This window comes from Panthera pardus, unplaced genomic scaffold (genome assembly GCF_024362965.1).
Source record: "Panthera pardus isolate Hobbes unplaced genomic scaffold, ASM2436296v1 HiC_scaffold_20, whole genome shotgun sequence".
NCBI classification, from domain to species: Eukaryota; Metazoa; Chordata; class Mammalia; order Carnivora; family Felidae; genus Panthera; species Panthera pardus.
Window position 1 is genome coordinate 73,799,098 of NW_026526766.1, and position 16,657 is coordinate 73,815,754.

The 16,657-nt window shown below is 53.5% G+C and overlaps 1 protein-coding gene across 7 annotated transcripts in view; it reads left to right on the plus strand.

Moving 5' to 3' along the window:
* The window catches only part of COL27A1 (collagen type XXVII alpha 1 chain), a 141,158-nt gene that overhangs the window by 16,559 nt on the left and 107,942 nt on the right, over positions 1 to 16,657 (plus strand). For all 7 annotated transcript variants that reach the window (XM_053908216.1, XM_053908214.1, XM_053908215.1 and 4 more), the window contains exons 4-5: positions 4,614 to 4,667; positions 8,723 to 8,776. In XM_053908216.1, the coding sequence (XP_053764191.1) occupies positions 4,614 to 4,667; positions 8,723 to 8,776 (108 nt within the window). The remainder of the gene's footprint in view (positions 1 to 4,613; positions 4,668 to 8,722; positions 8,777 to 16,657) is intronic.

Consider the following 16,657-nt stretch of genomic DNA (forward strand, 5'->3'; position numbering starts at 1 on the left):
GTTGTCCCGACTCCCAGGCCGGGCTCCTTGAAGTTACACAGATCTCTGCTGCTGGTGGGTCAGGAGGCCACATGGAGGAAGGCACAGAGCACAGACTTTGGATCTGGAGCGACCTGGGTTTGAACCACTGCCTTACCCAGCTATCCTTTCCTTCTTTCAACAAATGTTGATTGAGTGCCTCCTAGGTGCCAGCTGCTGTGTGACCTTCGGCAAGTCACTTAACCTCTCTGAGCCTCAGTTTCTGCCTCTGCAAAATGGGGACATGGTGCTACCTACCTTTCCAGAGTTGTTGTGTGGATTGAGATGAGGGATGTAAAGCCACCCAGCACCTAGCACCCGGTCCCAGCGGGTTGTCGTGGCTGTTCACTGACGTGCTGATGGCTGAGATGGGGGCATCGCTGCACCAAGGGAACCAGGGACGTCTGGGCCCAGGAGGGCCTTCATACTGTTGGTGGTTAGAAATTGGGGCTAGATCTTGAGAAATTCACCCATTCCCCCAGTATCACGTAGAGCCCAGGAGAATGAGGGGTGTCTCGCTTTCTCTTTGGCATTTTGCTCTTGAGCTCCTACTCTGTGCCAGGCTCTGTGCTAAGCAGTGCGCATGCCGTGTCCTGCAGCTCCAGGTGGGGAGCAGGTAATTGAGGAGACTTCAAGGAAGGGGCTACTGACAGAGGTGTGGGCGGCATCAGAGGAACCCACAGGGGCTGGCGAAGCACACAGGTCTAGCCTAAAGGTACCAGGGGAGGGGAAGGTGTAACCAGAACCCGGTGAAAGTTCCAATGTGAACAGCGGTCTCCAGTCCCCACAGGAGCAGGGAGAGAAATAGCCGAGCCGACTCACTCTTCCTACTTCTCAGTCTCTTGCTGGGGCTTCCCGTTGGCCAGACCCAGCCAAAGGCACAGAGCAGGAAAGCCTAAGGGTGCAGCCTGTGAAAGCCAGCTTCCTGGGGCACACAGTAGATCTGGGGAGCAAGTGGAGAGTAACCAGCACCCACATACATTATATGTTGGAAGATGGGTGTTATATCCCCATTTTACAGCTGGACAAACTGAGGCCCGGAGGCACAGCGCAGAGCCACACTGAGAACCCCCGGCCCGGAAGGCCCTTCCCTCGGACAGAGACTGGGGGAAAAGGCTCAGAGCCCTGAGCGCTGTTCCTGGGAATAACGGTGCGCTCAGATGGCCGGAAATGGGGGGCCCCTTTGAGGTCCCCTGCCTCTCCCTGTCCGGCTACAGGCACTGATAGAGGCGCAGAGCCTGAAGAGTCCTCACGCAGAGTCACCAGCAGTTAGCAGCACACGAGAGACCGGACTCGGGTCTCCCAGATCCTCGGCCTCTGGAGCCTCTCTGCTCGCTGCCAGGGGCCCTGCCAGCCAGGGCGGACTTCTTTCTGCAAGGCTTGGCAGGAGGGTGGTTGCAGCTGGACATCAGAGTGGACTTGTTCCGTGGGATGGGGTTCCCCTAGGTCTGGCTGTTGGAGGCCATGACCCTCAGGGGAAGCCCAGAGCGGCTGCTTGTTTGTTTCCATGGCTCTGTTTGTGCGAGCCCCCAAGCCCAGGCCTCGCTCACCTCCCCCAGGCAGGCCTGTGGCCCCCGCTCCCCTCCCCCTCGGCTCTGGGCCCTCTCAGAGGCCCCGTTGTTTGCGGCGTGGAGTGGAAAATCCCACCCCGGCCCTCGTGAATCATCCCAGAGTCACCCGCTCAGGCTTCAGGCCCTGGAAAGAAATGGCAGCGTTTTTCCACTGCGTGGAGAACAGGCAGGGTCTCGGATCAGGCGAGAGGGGGCAGGGGGGAGCGCCCACCCTCGCTTGCCCACTAACAAACTAACAAAGTAAGTACTGAGCGGGGAAGGGTTAGGCCTGTGGCCGCGGCTGGGCCCGGGTTGGTAGAGGAGAGCCAGGCCAGGCCCGTGGCCGGGGGCTGGGCTGCCATGACACGGAGCCGGGCTGTGGACTGACATCACCAGGCTGGGCCGTGGGTCCCAACTGGCACTTAGAGTCTGCTCTGCAGATGTGTGGGTGAGGTCAGACTCCCAGCCTGGATGCCCCTGTTTCTGGGGCAGAAGAAATGCCAAGAGGGAGTGTCCGGGCCTCCACAGCAGCGGCCCTACCAGGGTCCCTGAGGGAGAATCTCCCTCCCTGGAGCCCTGCACGAGCCCTGCCTCGCTGGGCCTTGACCTTCTTCTCTGTGAGATGGGCATGGTCTCCTCCTTTCCTCTCCTGCCAGATAACTGGAGAAGGAAGTCACCACCACCCTGCAACTCAGGAAGTACCCCATGCTGGGAAGGTTCTAGGATGCTCATTCCACGGCTGCCCATAGAGGGGCAAGCCCTTACCCAAGTTTGCACACCTAGTCAGAATATACCGAGCCGAGAGTCTCTGCGTGGAAGCTCCCAGGAGAGGAGAACAGAGCCAATGTCCTGGGCTGAGTCCCTGTTCCGCCTGTTAGCTGTGTGGCCTTGGGCAAGCATTTTGCCACCCTGAGGCTCTTTTTGGTGTCTCATCTATGAAGAGGGCTCTGCAGTGATAAGGATGCCTGTAGCAGTGTTTCACTGAGCCCCTGCATTTCCCTTTAATTCCGGGTCACCTGGAAGAACAGGGCCAAGCAGGGCCTTCTGGAAAGGGAAATCTTTGCTCTTCCTGAAAAACAGATGCCAAGGAGGGTGGTTTAAAATTCGGAGTTGGAGAGCATCCAGCAGCTCGCTTAACAGAAACAACAGCTAACTTTTTGGGCTTTAGCTGTGTGCCAGGCACCAGGATTAGCACTTTTTATAGATTATCTGTCAGCAAGGTGCCGTCATATCCTCATTTTACACTTAAAAGAATGAAGGCTTGGAGAATGAAGTAGGGTGCCCTGAAAGCCACACAGCTCGTAAGCAGGGGTGCCTGGTGTGAACCCAGGTCCCCAGTCTTACAACGTTCTCTACTGTTCCCCTGGCGCGGGTGGCTGGGGCGGGGAGCAGGGGGAGCAGTGGGCGGGGTTGTGGAGCGGAGCCTGGCCCTGAAATCCCAAACCTGCAGAACTACATAGAAGGGCTCTGGATGGAAGGAAGACAAGGAAGACGGCTGCCAATTTGGCCAGAGGTCCCGGGAGGCTCCGAGGTGTCCGGGACTTGCCTGAGGCCACGCAGCCACCCGCTCCTCCCTCCACCCGGGGCTCTTTCCAGTGCCTCTGGGGCCTTGGTGCCCATATCTGCCTGTCTGGATCTCTCTTCTGATTTTTATTCATGGACGAGCAAGCACGTGGCGTTCACAGGCCAGAACTGTGAACCGAGCCTGCCCAGCGTGAGATCTGGATTAATTACCAGCCAAACCGTACTGGGTTTTCAACGCTGATTTTAACTCCGGGCAGGAAACCTGGAATCTCGTTGATGGTTATTTGAAACAAATGAATTCCCCAGGCCTCACACATCCTCGAAAGCCAGGCGTCCTTCGAAGGTTCTGTGTTCAGTTCTTCACATCAGGCACTCAGTTAATCCTCATTTATCCCTTCAGGGTAGACAGAGCCGTAGCTATTGAGCCCATGGTGAATGGGAGCAGGTGGAGACCTCAGGAGTCTCCAGCTAATAAGTAGCAAAACCAGGATTTGAACAAAGATCAGCCCTCTGTTTAGTAAGTCTGCTCAGCTGCCTTCTTTCTGTGCTATAGAGTTAGGCCTTTCTCTTGTGGGAAATAGGGAGCCATTGAATGTTGTTGAGCCACAGAGCGCCTTGGGAAGGTGAACAAGCTGTGTAGAGAAGGACAGGAGTAGAGAGAGGGTGGAGGTAGAGAGACAAATGAGGGCATGGTCGCAGGTTCTCGGGGAGCAGTGATGAAGGCTGGACCAGGCTGTGACCACTGGAATAGAGAGAACGTTTCAGTGATGATTATATGCCAGTCACCGTGTTAAATGTTCACCATCTCTCATTTCATCCCTGTGACAATCCTATGAAGAGGCTCTTATTGCCCCCATTTTATAGGCCATAGGCTGGTTAAAGAACTTGCCCAAACCCAGCTGGTAAGGGGCAGCATGAGGTTTGAACCCAGGCCTGTCTGATGCAAAAGCCTTTGCCTATACCATTTATGCTGCGCTGCCTCTCCATGGTGCAAAGAGGCTTTGTGTGACCTTGGACAAGTCCCTTCTCTGCTCTGGCTCTGCAGAGAACTTGGCTGAGCTCTGAGGTCCCTTGCTGTTTTATCTTATCAAACCTTTAGCTGAACCCTAGGGGGAGAGAGAGAGAGAAATAGTTCCTCTGAGGAGACCGTGGTCTAACGGGAGTGATAGGCTTCTGAGCAGACAATTCCCCAAACAATATGAAGCCTTTACAATAGAGGGAAAGAGGGGACTTGACTCAACCTGGGGGAGGGATCAGGGAAGGCTTCCTGGAAGAGGTGACAGCCTGGATAAGTTAGCTAGGCAATAAAAGACAAAAACTTCAAAGACCTAGAAACAGCAGCTGCAAAGGCCTGAAAGCCTCAAAGAGCATGAGTTCCTTAGGTAGGGACCTCAGAGGACCCCTCTTCTCAGCTGCTGGGTTTCCATGCCCAGAGCTCTGGACAGGCTTGTTGAATGACTGTTTGAACTCATTCTCTGCTGCCACTTCGCACTGATGCCATCTTCTTGCTTTTTTCCTCAGGGTCCCCCTGGGCTGCCTGGGCTCCCTGGACCCCCTGGTGCACGGGGGCCTCGGGTAAGTGATCACACACTGTCCTTGGGAGCTCTGGTTGGCTCTTTGGCCTGTATCCCACAACCCCCAAGTTCCAGCCTCGCTGTGTGTCCTCAGGCTGTTTCCCGTCCCACGTGAGGACCCATTTTCCATTTTGCCCATTGGAGTGTACTTAGGGCTCTTAGGGGGCACCGTGTGGACGGGCGTGGTGTGGGAGAGCAATGACCTCTTACAGGGTCTCAGTTGTTCATTGTGGGTGTCACCCGTGGCAGCCTGGAGTGGAGAAGGGGTTTCTGCAGACCACACGTCCTGAGCTGATGGGTTTCAGCATCTGTCCAGGACAAAAGCTGGCTTGGGAGGACATGACCCTCACATCCATCTCTGCACCTCTGCAGGCACCTCTGCAGGGCCTGGGGTGGGGATACCGACATAGGAAAGGTCAGGGTGGGAGCTACCCATGCTGAGAGGTCTCATCAGAGGCTGGAGGATGGCTTGGCTGGGCTGCAGTGGCTGAGATGAGCTCGCCTGAGCCTTGGTGTGAAAAACCGCTCCTACGTGTCATACCTCCTATGTCACTTAATGCTGCCTTGTTTGAGCCCCTCTCCCCTAGGAGCCCCATGGGCCAGTACAATCGTTCTCCTTTTAGGGATGAGGAAACTGAGCATGTAGGAAATGGAAGAGCCCAGGATGGGAGCCCAGGCTCTTAACCATATGCTGGGATCCTTGGGGGTTTCTCTTGTTGAAAAATCTGTCCTTTTCCCAAGAGGGCTCAGACCCATGACGCCTGGCACCTGTGCCTAGGCTGAATCAGCCTTTCCCACGCTGGGTGCCTGGCAAGGCTCTGGCAGAGACAGCTGCCTGGGGCATATTTTTAGCTCTGAACCCAGCGGATGGTTCTGGTTATGCAATTACTCCAGCCCTAGTTCCCTCCAGACCTGGCCCTGTGCTCTCTGGGCCCAGGGCTCTGGAATCTGCTGTCTAAAGCAGCATTTCCTCCTGGCTCCAGAGTCTCCATGGAGCATCTACCCAGAGCTGGGGACCACAGAGGTACCAGGGATACTGCTGGCCACAGGGCCTTGCAGCCTGGGACCAGGAGGAGGCCCTCTGACTTAGCAGGCACCTTACCTATCCAAACCGCTCCTCTGCACCTTCGCTCGGGCTGTTCTCTCCACCTGGCCCCGGCGACCTGGAGTGCCCTTCTTTGCAAGCTCCTCCTCCATCCCCTGCAGAGATCCAATGCCACCACGTTTTCTGATGACTGTCCCCTTCTCGGAATTCCTGCAGCAATTTATCTGCCTTTCTGGATGGCACGGATCACTTCCGAAAAGCTCACAGAGACTGCTGAACTCTGTTGACCGAGCTACATATGCATGACCTCACCCTCCTAGTCATCCCAAGAAATAGGTTCCAATAAGTGTCCCCATTTTACACGTGAGGAAACTGAGGCTCAGAAAAGTTGTTACTTTGGACAAAGTCTACCATAGGATAAATGCCAGAGCTAGGACTGAAGCCAGGCAGTGTGACCCCAGAGCCTATGATGGTAACGATTTATTGCACTGATTTTTCTCTCTACTCAGTCGGGCCCTTGTGGGCCAGAGGCAGGCCCTGTTTTTCTCTTTCTTACACAATGCCTCTCAGAGTGCCCTGCATATAGCAGGTGCTGGCCAAATGTTTGCTGAAGAGTTCTAGGCCGAGAGTTAACACTTCACCCCAGAAGCTGTGTGATCTTAGGTAAATCTCTTCCCTTCTCTGGGCCTCAGTTTTCCCATCTCTAAAGCACGGGGTCCTTCCAGGATTTTCCAAGGCATTTCCTTAGAAAGGTATTTCCAAGGTTCCTCCCAGCTCTGAAATTCCATGAGTGAGTGAATGGCTCTCCTGACATCCTTCTTGGGCTCTCTGTGTGCTCCCCTCCCCATCATCCTGTTTCTAGACTGGAAATTCCATAGATCATAAAATTCCAGAGATAATAGAATGTGAAGATTAGACAACCCCAGCTCCTCTCTCCACAGATGGTGGCTCTGGGGCTCAGGGAGGGGCAAGGCCTTACCTGAGGTCATCCAAAGCTCAGTGGCATGCCCCTTCCCACCTCCGCATACTCCCCCGGCCCGCGGAAGGATGTTGGGGAATCCCTGGGCCCTCCCCACACCCGGCTTTCTGGGCTGCGGCATTTATAGAATTGGTCTGCTTGGCTCCCAGTCAACTATGTGCTGCTTCGTTTCGCTGCAAGGCAGTGGCTGGAGAGGGGAGGAGAGGTGGGGGCGGGGAAGCAGGAAGAAGCCCCCACCTTCATAAACTGCAGATGGGGTAGCCGAGTGCTCCAGGCCACCGTCTTTGGGGTAGCTGGGGGGCACAACTGGGGAGAAGTGGCCACTGTTGGCCTCCCACAGCCCATGCCTGGTTCTGGAGTGCTGGTCGGGGGCCCCTCCTGAAACGCCTTTACGCAACTTAGGCCCAATTCAGGCTGAGCCCTGAGGTTAGACCCCAGAAGCCTGGGCAGGGGTGAACATCTGAGGTCCTCCACGTTCCTTGGAGACCACTGGGCCCTAGTTACTCATAGGACTTTTGGGGAGAGCAAGGCTGGGGAGGGGGAGGGCTGCTCACAGCTAGTTCCAGGTCCTGACACTGCCAGGTCACATCCATATGCCAGGAGGCGGTGCTCGGGGGCATGCTTGCGAGGGCTGGAGAGCTGCTTCGTTTAGAGAGAGCGTCGCCCGTGACACCGTATCAATTCCTCAGGCTGAGTGAGCTTCTGAACACCGTTCCTTCTCAACGTGTTCAGAGAAGGGGAGGGTCCCCGTTCAGGCGTCGAGGAAGAGGGAGGTGCCGTGGTTGGAATGTGACAGGCTGCAGCTGGAAAGTTGGCCTCCGAGAGGGAGGAAGGAAGCAAGTTCATACACAGCTAGCCAGATGAGTCAAGAGGGGCCAGGGACAAGGGCAGTGTGTCTAGAAGCCGGTGTGGTGGGGCACCACTGGGCCTCTCGAGGTGCCTCTCCCCACCCCCTCTGCCCCCAGATTATTCCTGCTAGACAGAGACTCTCGGGAATTACCTGACTCTTAGGGCTCTGTTTCTATTACTGGCTGCAAGACTCTAACCCAGGGCCCTTGCTGGAGAAAGTAGACATAACAGGTTCCAGCTGTTATATGGGATTCAGATATGACCTGGGAAAATCCAGTGCCATGAATAAGCCTTAGACCTGAAGCCAACAGGCCTGGGTCCCAGCCCTGGCTCGGCCATCGCTCTGCTGTGTGACTTGGCCAAGACTCTTTGACTCTCTGGGCCCGGTCTTCCTAGCTGCTCCAAGGCCCCCAGAGGACCCGTAAGCTCAGAGCGTGTAGGAATCTAAGGGAGAGCTCTCTGGCTGGGCTGCGGCTCCGGAGGGATGCACCTTTGCTCGGGAAATGCCACATACTCCCTTCACTGAGTTCTCTACTCCAAAGGCTCACACAACAGCACGGTTGGAGCCGAAAGGGAGCAGTTCGTTTAGGCAGAAGTCCTAGAAGATCCCCGGGAGGAAGTAGCATTTGAGCCAGGCCTTGAAGAATGGGGTAGGTGTCAGCTGGGGATGGATGGGAAACGCATGCCAGGTGATGGGAACAGCACAGGCAAACGTGATGAGGCATGGGGGAGGGAAGCAAATAGAGAAACGGGTTTTGAGCCCGGGAAGCCAGCCTGGGAAGGGCTGCGGGGCCAGGTGGAGAGAAGGGGGAGGCGGCAAAACTCCGAGGTTGAGGGCTTGAGCTCTGAAGCCGGACATCTGAGGTTGAGCTCTGGCCCTGCCTCTTAGCGGCTGAGTGACCTGAGAAAGTTCTAAACCTCTCTGAGCACCGTCTTCAAAATAGGAATAATGATAGCTTCTACCTCGCAGGTTAGTAGAGTAAAACGAGGTGATGCATGGAAAGTGTTTAGTGCAGGGGCAGGCACTGAGGGGGCCCTCCCTAAGAGTAGACCGCCATGATAGTCCGCTGAGGCTTGGCTCGGTGAGAAGACCCAGAAGGGTAGGGGGAATGTGCCGGGCATTGCTGTGGGAGGTGCGTGACACCCATTTTTCTCTCACTTCTTTGTTTCTTTCCCCTTTCAGGGTCCTCCTGGGCCTTATGGAAACCCAGGCCTCCCCGGCCCTCCTGGAGCCAAAGTGAGTGTTTGCAGTGGGGTCTGCAGGTCGGGCCAGGGAGTGGGTGCTGGGGTTGGGGCCACGTTTGGGGTGCTTCTTAGGGGCTCCTGGTGGGAGGGCCTCAGTGCCACAGGCAGTCCCGGAGCGCCTCCCAAGTGCCAGGATGGTGACACAGTGGGGACTTGGGAGTAGAGCTTCTGGCTGGGGGTGGGGGGGCTAGGGAGAAGAGGACAGTTGCCACCTACAGTCCTCAAAGGAGAGCAGGAAGAAGGGTCATTTGCTGCTTAATAGGGCGGACCTGGAATGTTGGACTAGGGATATAAGTTTTATGGGTCGTAAGACTTACCCTGTCCGTCTTTCAAGCTGGGGAGGGACATGGTCGTGTTTGAGGACGATCAGTGTCGTATGGACGTTGACTGGAGGAGGGGACCAGAGCAGAGGCAGGGAGACCTGGGGTGGTACAGGGGAGGGATGAGGCTAGCCCAGCCAGCCTAGGGATGTGTGAGGAGGGGAAGCAGCTGCAGTCACGATGTGGGGGGGAGGTAGAGACGACGGGGCCATAGGCGACAGAGAAGAGACCAGTGACTCCCAGGGGGTAACCCGGGGGACCAGACCCGGGAACCCAATGAGGATGTCATTTGGGACCCTGGAGCCCCGCCAGGTGGAGACCATTTGTGGACAGACATTTTGAAACTCTGCAGAAGGCTGAGCCAGAGATAGAGCCTTGGGGGGGGCAGGGGGTGGTGGCCACCTCCCCCAGGGAACCTTTCTGGAATGCTCCAGTCCACTTTAAGATGAGCCCGCAGAGACCAGAGTGACCGGTACTCTGATGCCGGCTGGGAACTGCAGCCCCGCAGCTCCTCGGTCTATTCCTGCAGCTGCGGCAGTGAACAGGGCTGTCGGGGGCTGTGCTTGGAGTGAGCAGCCTGAGCACCAGAAGGTGTGCCAGGCCAGCAACATTTAGGTCATGGGGAGAAGTCTCCAGGAGTGGCCGGAGACACAGGAGGAGGGGAAGGAAATTGCAAGGTCAGGGAAGCCAAGAACGCAGAAACCGTGTGGAAAGAGTGTGAAGCAGGCTGGAAAGGCAGAGGGGCTCCTGGTCAGGACAGAGCCCGGCCCAGCCTGCCCTCCGAGGGTCACGAGAGTGGCCAGGCCCAAGGTGATTCTTTGCTAAGCCTGTCGTGCAGGTCGGGTGGCTTAAAGAAAGTTTTTATTGTCGGCAATAATCACCGTATATTGGACCTTACTGTGGGTGCTATGCATGCACTTTATGTAACTTGTCTTCATTGGATCCCCACAAAGACCTAAGGAGATGGGTGGAGATACCGTACCCATTTACAGATGGGGAAACCAAGGCTCAGGCACCTTAAGCCAGTGTCTGGGAAATGGTAGCAGGTACCTGCTCCAGTGGGCCGGGCAGAACGAGGCAGCTCCCGTGGAGACTTCTGCTTTGCACAGGGCTCAGGTCTCCCAGGCCGTGGGCTACATCGCGATGTCGAGGACCCACAGCTGTTCCAAATCACCGGGTCTGCTCAGGAACACGCTTTTCTTGGTCTGGCTGGGACCGTCCGGTCCTCCCCACTCCCTCCAGCTTCCAGATTGATCCCTGGCTTCTATGAGAGCAGAGGCTCCTTCTCCGGCCCATGCTGACCCCACACTGCAGGGCCTCAGCCCCAGGCCCACGGCAGCCCTGGTCTGGCCTGCAGCCCACTCTCTCTCATCCAGCCGATAGGTGTGCTGAGGCAGGAGGGGGCCCCTCGGCTGCTTCTCCCTCCATTTTGAGAAGCAGCCCTGGGTGCGGTGAGTGAGGCTCGTACCTAGCAAGTGACTCTGCCTCCTGCCGCATAGAGCTGGGATGAATGGACTCAGGGTCTCCTGGACAGGATTCCAGCCTGCTTCTGCACATAACAACTAAGGGTGTGGGTTCCAGAAAATACACTGGAATAAGAGGCTGCTTCTTCCATGAGTGCTTGCGTAAAACTCCAAGGGGGAGTCATGCCCTTTGCCTGCTACCTGGCCTGGAGCCCAGGGGTGAGCAGAGGTGGCCCCAGGACAGGCCAGTTGGGTGGGAGCCCCCAGTTCGCTGGGCTTGGATCCTGGGCTGCGCTTGATCTGTGGTGTGGCCAGGACAAGGTTAGAGCGGAGGCCCTCCCTGGATGGAATTCCTGACTCAGCTGAAGACAATGCTATGGATCTGCACCAAGGGTGTGATTCTGGGGAGAGGGTCCTCACTGTGTTCCAGATCCCCCTTGGGCCTGGGAGGTGACCTGATGGGACCGTAGGGCCGGCCTCCCGCAGGCCCTGGGCCGGCTCCTCCTCTTCCACATGATGTTGGCTTCTAGAGCCGCCCCTGGGGCCACCCATCTATTCATCTTCCTTCAGTCAACAAACGTTTATTGAGCACCTACTATGTGCTCAATAATTGATAGAAAAATCAGGAAGGTCTGCCCAAGTGACAGGGAGCCTCCACTTTGGATGGGTCACTGTGCATACATTGTTTCAGGGGGTTGATGGAGCCCTCAGGAGCTGATGGTCTTGTAGGATGAAGACTGAGGGGTGGGTGAGTCAGGTGGATTGAGCAGAATCAAGAAAGGGAGGAAGAGCAAAGGAAGGACTTCATGCCTCTTGAGGTCACAAAGGGCCAAGGTGACTTTCCCGGGTTACTGGCAATGACCAGCAGGGGCAGGACTATATTTTGGATCCTTGGGTTTGCCCGCTGGAAGACACTTGTCAGGGCCGCTGCAAGCCAGAGCCACGGTTCAGCCCAACCCGCCTGCCCTAGGCCCCAAGGCTTACCCATGCGCCCATATACCCATATACCCCACGCTCAAATCTACCAAGAAGACGGAGGGTCAACCCCCACATGGAGTCGAGATCAAGGGCTTTGGGAATGAGGCAGAGAGGCCAGCACCCTGGGAGGATGGCACTGGCTGACGTTTAGAGGCCCAGTGTTGAGTCATTGGATTGATTCGTGGAGCCAACCAACCCACAGTTGTTGCTGCAGGGAAGGGCAGTGATGAAGAGCACAGACTCTGGAGCCAGATGATCGAAGTTCGCATCCCAGCTCTGTCCTCTCCTAGTTCTGTGACTCTGGGTACATCATTTCTGCTTCCCGTGCCTCAGTTTCCTCCTCTAGCAAATGGATGATAAGAGTAGCTGCCCCCTTGAGTTGTCATGAGGAGTAACTGAGTCACTTAGAGCAGTGCTGGCCTGTGGCAATGCTACGGGAGGGTCAGCTGTCAGCACGTGCAAGGTGTTGGGCCAATGTTGGGGCAACAGCAAGTGCAGTCCCTGCCCTTGCGGAAACAAGCTAACCGCACTGGCAAATGCAGAATTATGCCATGATCAGGGTTCCACATGAGAAGCATGGGCTGCTCCGATGCCTAGCCCAGTGGGGATTGGTCTGGTCTGGGAGGTGAGGTGTGCCTTTCCGGAGGGCAGACGGGCTGAACTAAGGTCTGAGGTGCAGCGGGTGACAAGACACAGAGGCAGGGGGTGGCTGGGGAGGGTAGCAGGCCTGGTAGGCGGTGGTAAGACTTTTGGACTTTAGCCAGGGAGCAATAGGAATCCGTGAGCAGGGTTTTGGCAGAGGTGACATGATCAGATGAGGTCTGTAAAGGCCACTCGGGCAGCCTGAGAAGGAGGGCTGAGAAGCCGGTGGGGAGGTCTGGAGCTGGGGATGCTGATGGGCCGTGGTGCAGTCAGGTGGGATACAGGGCCGGGCGCAGGTGAGGGGCTCTGGGCCAAAAGCAGGTGGGGCTCCAGCCATGAAGAAAACCAGAGCTGCCCATGCCAGAGGCTCAGGCCCCCGGCCCACTCTTCTGGGCACGTGGTCGCTCCATCCCTCATGTGGATTACCTAGGATTATTATGGGCCCTTGGGCACTAGGGGAGGAGAGGCGGGCAGGAAGGAGCAGACCTGGTGACCCAGGCAGCTGCTGGTGGAGCTGGCGGGAACCGGGGTGGAAGCAACCCTACAGGGTTCTCAGGCCCCAGCTCCCGCCTTTCCCCCTTCCTCTGATGATGGAGTTGGGCATGCTCAGTAAGGAAAATGTGGAATAGTCTAGAAAGTATCGAGAAGAAAGTAAGCTCCCTGCAATGGCCCTGCCCAGTGATAAGCGCTGAGTTCATTTTGAGGACTGGGCCAGGGACTGGCCGAGAGCTTCACATACTTTTTGGGCACGTGTTATTACCCCCGTTTTCCAGATGAAAAAACTAAGGTCCAGGTGGCTAAGTAACTTGCCCAGAGTCACATTTCTGAAAAGTGGCAGAGACGGGATTTGGACCCTCTACTGCCTAACTCCAAAGCCTGCATGTACTTTTAGCTACGAGGCAATTTTGCTCCACAGCTAGCTCTGTGTCCTTCCTTTGTGGATTAACGTATATTATGTATGTTAACATATACATATATAACACATACTTTTTTTATTTACTTTATTTTTTAATGTTTATTTATTTTTGAGAGAGAGAGGGAGACAGAGCGTGAGAGGGGTAGGAGCAGAGAGAGAGGGAGACACAGAATCTGAAGCAGGCTCCAGGCTCTAGGCTCTGAGCTGTCAGCACAGAACCCAACGCAGGGCTCAAACTCATGAACTGTGAGATCGTGACCTGAGCTGAAGTCGGATGCTTAATTGACTAAGCCACCTAGGAGCCCCACATATATAACATATACTAATCAAACTGCATACATACGCACACAAAGATATAGATGTACATACACATACATGCACACATACATATAGGTGAATAATTTAAAATATGCCCTATACCCAAGAGCTTTATGTGTTCCACTGTTATTTTGCTAGCAATTGCCTTCTAGAAAGATTGAACCAATTCATGCTGCTGCTAGCATCAGAGGAGGGTATTTTAAAAAGATAATTTATTCTTGTTTTCACTTCACTTCATTGATCATTGAGAAGAATGTGTTTCTTACATCTGCTTTCCATTTGTATTTTATCATTTACAAAGTGGTTTATCTGGAGGGTTGGGATGCTGTCCTTTGTTATGGATTTGTAAAATTATTTCTATTTACATACTAAGATTAGGAAGGCTTCATCTACCTTAGAAATATTTTCCAGTTTGGCAGCTTGCCTCTTCAGAGTATTCATGATGATATTCACAAAGAAAAGTTTTATCTATTTTTTTTGGACCAACAATCACAGCTCACACTTACTAGGAACTTATGTCAGATAGTTGGAGAGGGTTCCACCCGTATGTAAAATTTATTGTTCTTTATTATTTAAAAAATTTTTTTTAAATGTTTATTTATTTCTGAGACAGAGAGAGAGCATGAGTCAGGGAGGGGCAGAGAGAGAGAGGGAGACACAGAATCAGAAGGAGGCTCCAGGTTCTGAGCTGTCAGCACAGAGCCTGAGGCGGGGCTCGAACTCACAGACGGCGAGATCACCACCTGAGCCGAAGTCGGACGCTCAACCGACTGAGCCACCCAGGCGCCCCATATTGTTCTTTACTTTTATACGCAGACATTTCTTTCCTACCACATGATCAGATAGGTATTCATTTATATTCCTAGTCATTTCATAGTATCATTTGTATCTTTAAAAAAATTTTAAGCCATCTGGTATTAATCTTCATGGGGGGCTGGTATGAAGTGGGGTTGTAACTTTATTTCCCCCCCCAATATTAACCATTTATTAATTAACCTTGACTCTACTGATTATTATATGACAGACCAGGGTCTATCCCTGGCCATTCAAGTATGTGTCATTGCTCTGCTTGTATATGTTTTGCTTAAATACTATTTTATGTGACATCTACAATCTTTACTCTATGTGCCTTCCTCCCTGTCTCCCCGTTCTTTGAAAATATTTCTGGCTATTTATTCTGTCAGATGAACTTTATGCTCATCTTAATCATTTCCTTAAAAAACACCCTGGGGGTTTTATTGGAATTGCGTCAAATGTGTCTATTAATTTGTGAGGAATTGACATCTTTAAAATATCATGTTTTCCTGTCTAAAACCATGACATGCCTTCTCATTTGGTTGCATTTTTTAACCATCTCTTAATAAACTATTATAGCTTTTATTGCATAAGACCTGCACAGCTCTGGTTTATGTGTAGAAATTCTGTATTTTTGTTGCTGCTATGAATGAAATATTTTCCCCATTCTATTTTCTAGCTGGCTGTCAGCTTTTGAATAGGACTGTTGACTTTTGTATTTTTGTCCTTTTTGTGTTTATTTTATAACCATGCCCTGTACTGAATAATCTTATTGATTTTAATAGTATGTCTGTTGGTTCTCCTGGATTTTTTAGACAGGCACTCATACCATTTGCAAAAAAGGGACATACTTTTGTCTCCTTTTCCTCAAAGGCGAGTTGTCTCATTTGTTTTTCTTGCCCTATTGCATTGGCCTGAACTTCTAAATGCATGATATCCACGTTATTTTTAGAGGAAGTCTGAGCCAACCCTAGCCCTAGAGTTGTCTCTTGGGATTCTAATCACTCATGTGCTCATTTGTGAAATATTTTATGATGCCTCCTCTGGGCCAGGCCCTGTGCTGGGTACTTGGATTAGAGATGACTTACACGGGGCATTTCTGGCCCAGAATTTCCCAGTCCTTCGTGATGTGTCCCTTCTTTGTGTCAGCCCCTCTCTTGACCTCAGCCACTCAGAGCCCTCTGTTCTCTCTACTTCCCAACCCTACCTGCAGAAAAGGAGCTCAACATAGTTACCACCCCCACTATATTTGTAGCATTTATGGGTGAGGATATACCTTTCCACCTGTCTTCTAGTTCTCAGAGGCTCTGTTAACTAGTCCAGATGGAGTACTATTCCCCACACAGAGAGGGAAAGGGGCTTGCCCAAGGTCACACAGGCTTGTTGGCTGGAGAGCTGGGTTGGCAACAAGGCTCTCATCCTCACCAACGGCTAAGCAATTAATTAGACTTTATAGATCCTTCTATTTCTCACTGGGGAATCTGCATGAGTCTGGCTGGGAAGCCATAGTCTTCTCCATCCCAGAAGTCACACATGCACCTGACTAGGGATGCCTCGAGCATCCCTGCAGCTAAAACTTCATCTGCCTCCCTCCTTGTCTCCCTCCAGCCTGAGCTTAGCTGGAACTCCCTTTAGGAATTTCCTGTCAGTCTGGGTCAAGTTCTCCCTGACTTCCTCCTGTACTCCACTTAGCACTGGGTTGTAGTGTTTTCATCTGCAGTGAAGTGAAATGTAAAGAGCTTGGGCTCAAGAACCAGACTGCCTGAGTCTAAATCCCATCTACAAATTGTCTGACTTTGGACAAGTCACTTATCCTCTGTGCCTTAGTTTCCTCATCTGTGAAATGGGGATGGTGATCGTTGCTACCTCACAGATTTATGTGTCCGGGGCTCAGAAGAGCTCCCAGAAAATGCTAGTGCCTGTAATGATAACAGGCACTCTTTATCATTACTCGTCTCTGGTTTCTCCCTCGAGAGTCCCCCATAGACATGAACTGGGTCTTGTTCCCCACTGCGGTTTTCCCTGTCTTTACCCCAAGACTTGGCTCAGAGTAGGTGTTCAGTATGTATCTATATTTGTAGCTATTGTACTGGGGCAAGGATTATGTCCCAAGCACTGCGCCAGCTGCTCATAATGCAGAGAGAAATCTATAAAATGGCCCAGGTGAGGAACCCGGACAAGGGAGCAGGTCTGTCACCTCGTGGGGTCTCAGTTCCACCTTTTATGAAGTGACAGAACAGGATACACGAAGACCCACCCCTGACTGCATTTCAAGCCCAGCTCCTCTCCCAGCTACAGACTGAGGTGGGCAAGGGCGGGGTGGGGGAAGCTGCTGTCCTTTTTTGGCCATTGGAATCCTTGGTAGCCCTGAGCCTGGCCTTGCACTTGCACCATGGACATAAAAGGCATCGGAGCAGGGCTCGTGAGGAGCCAAGGCTGGG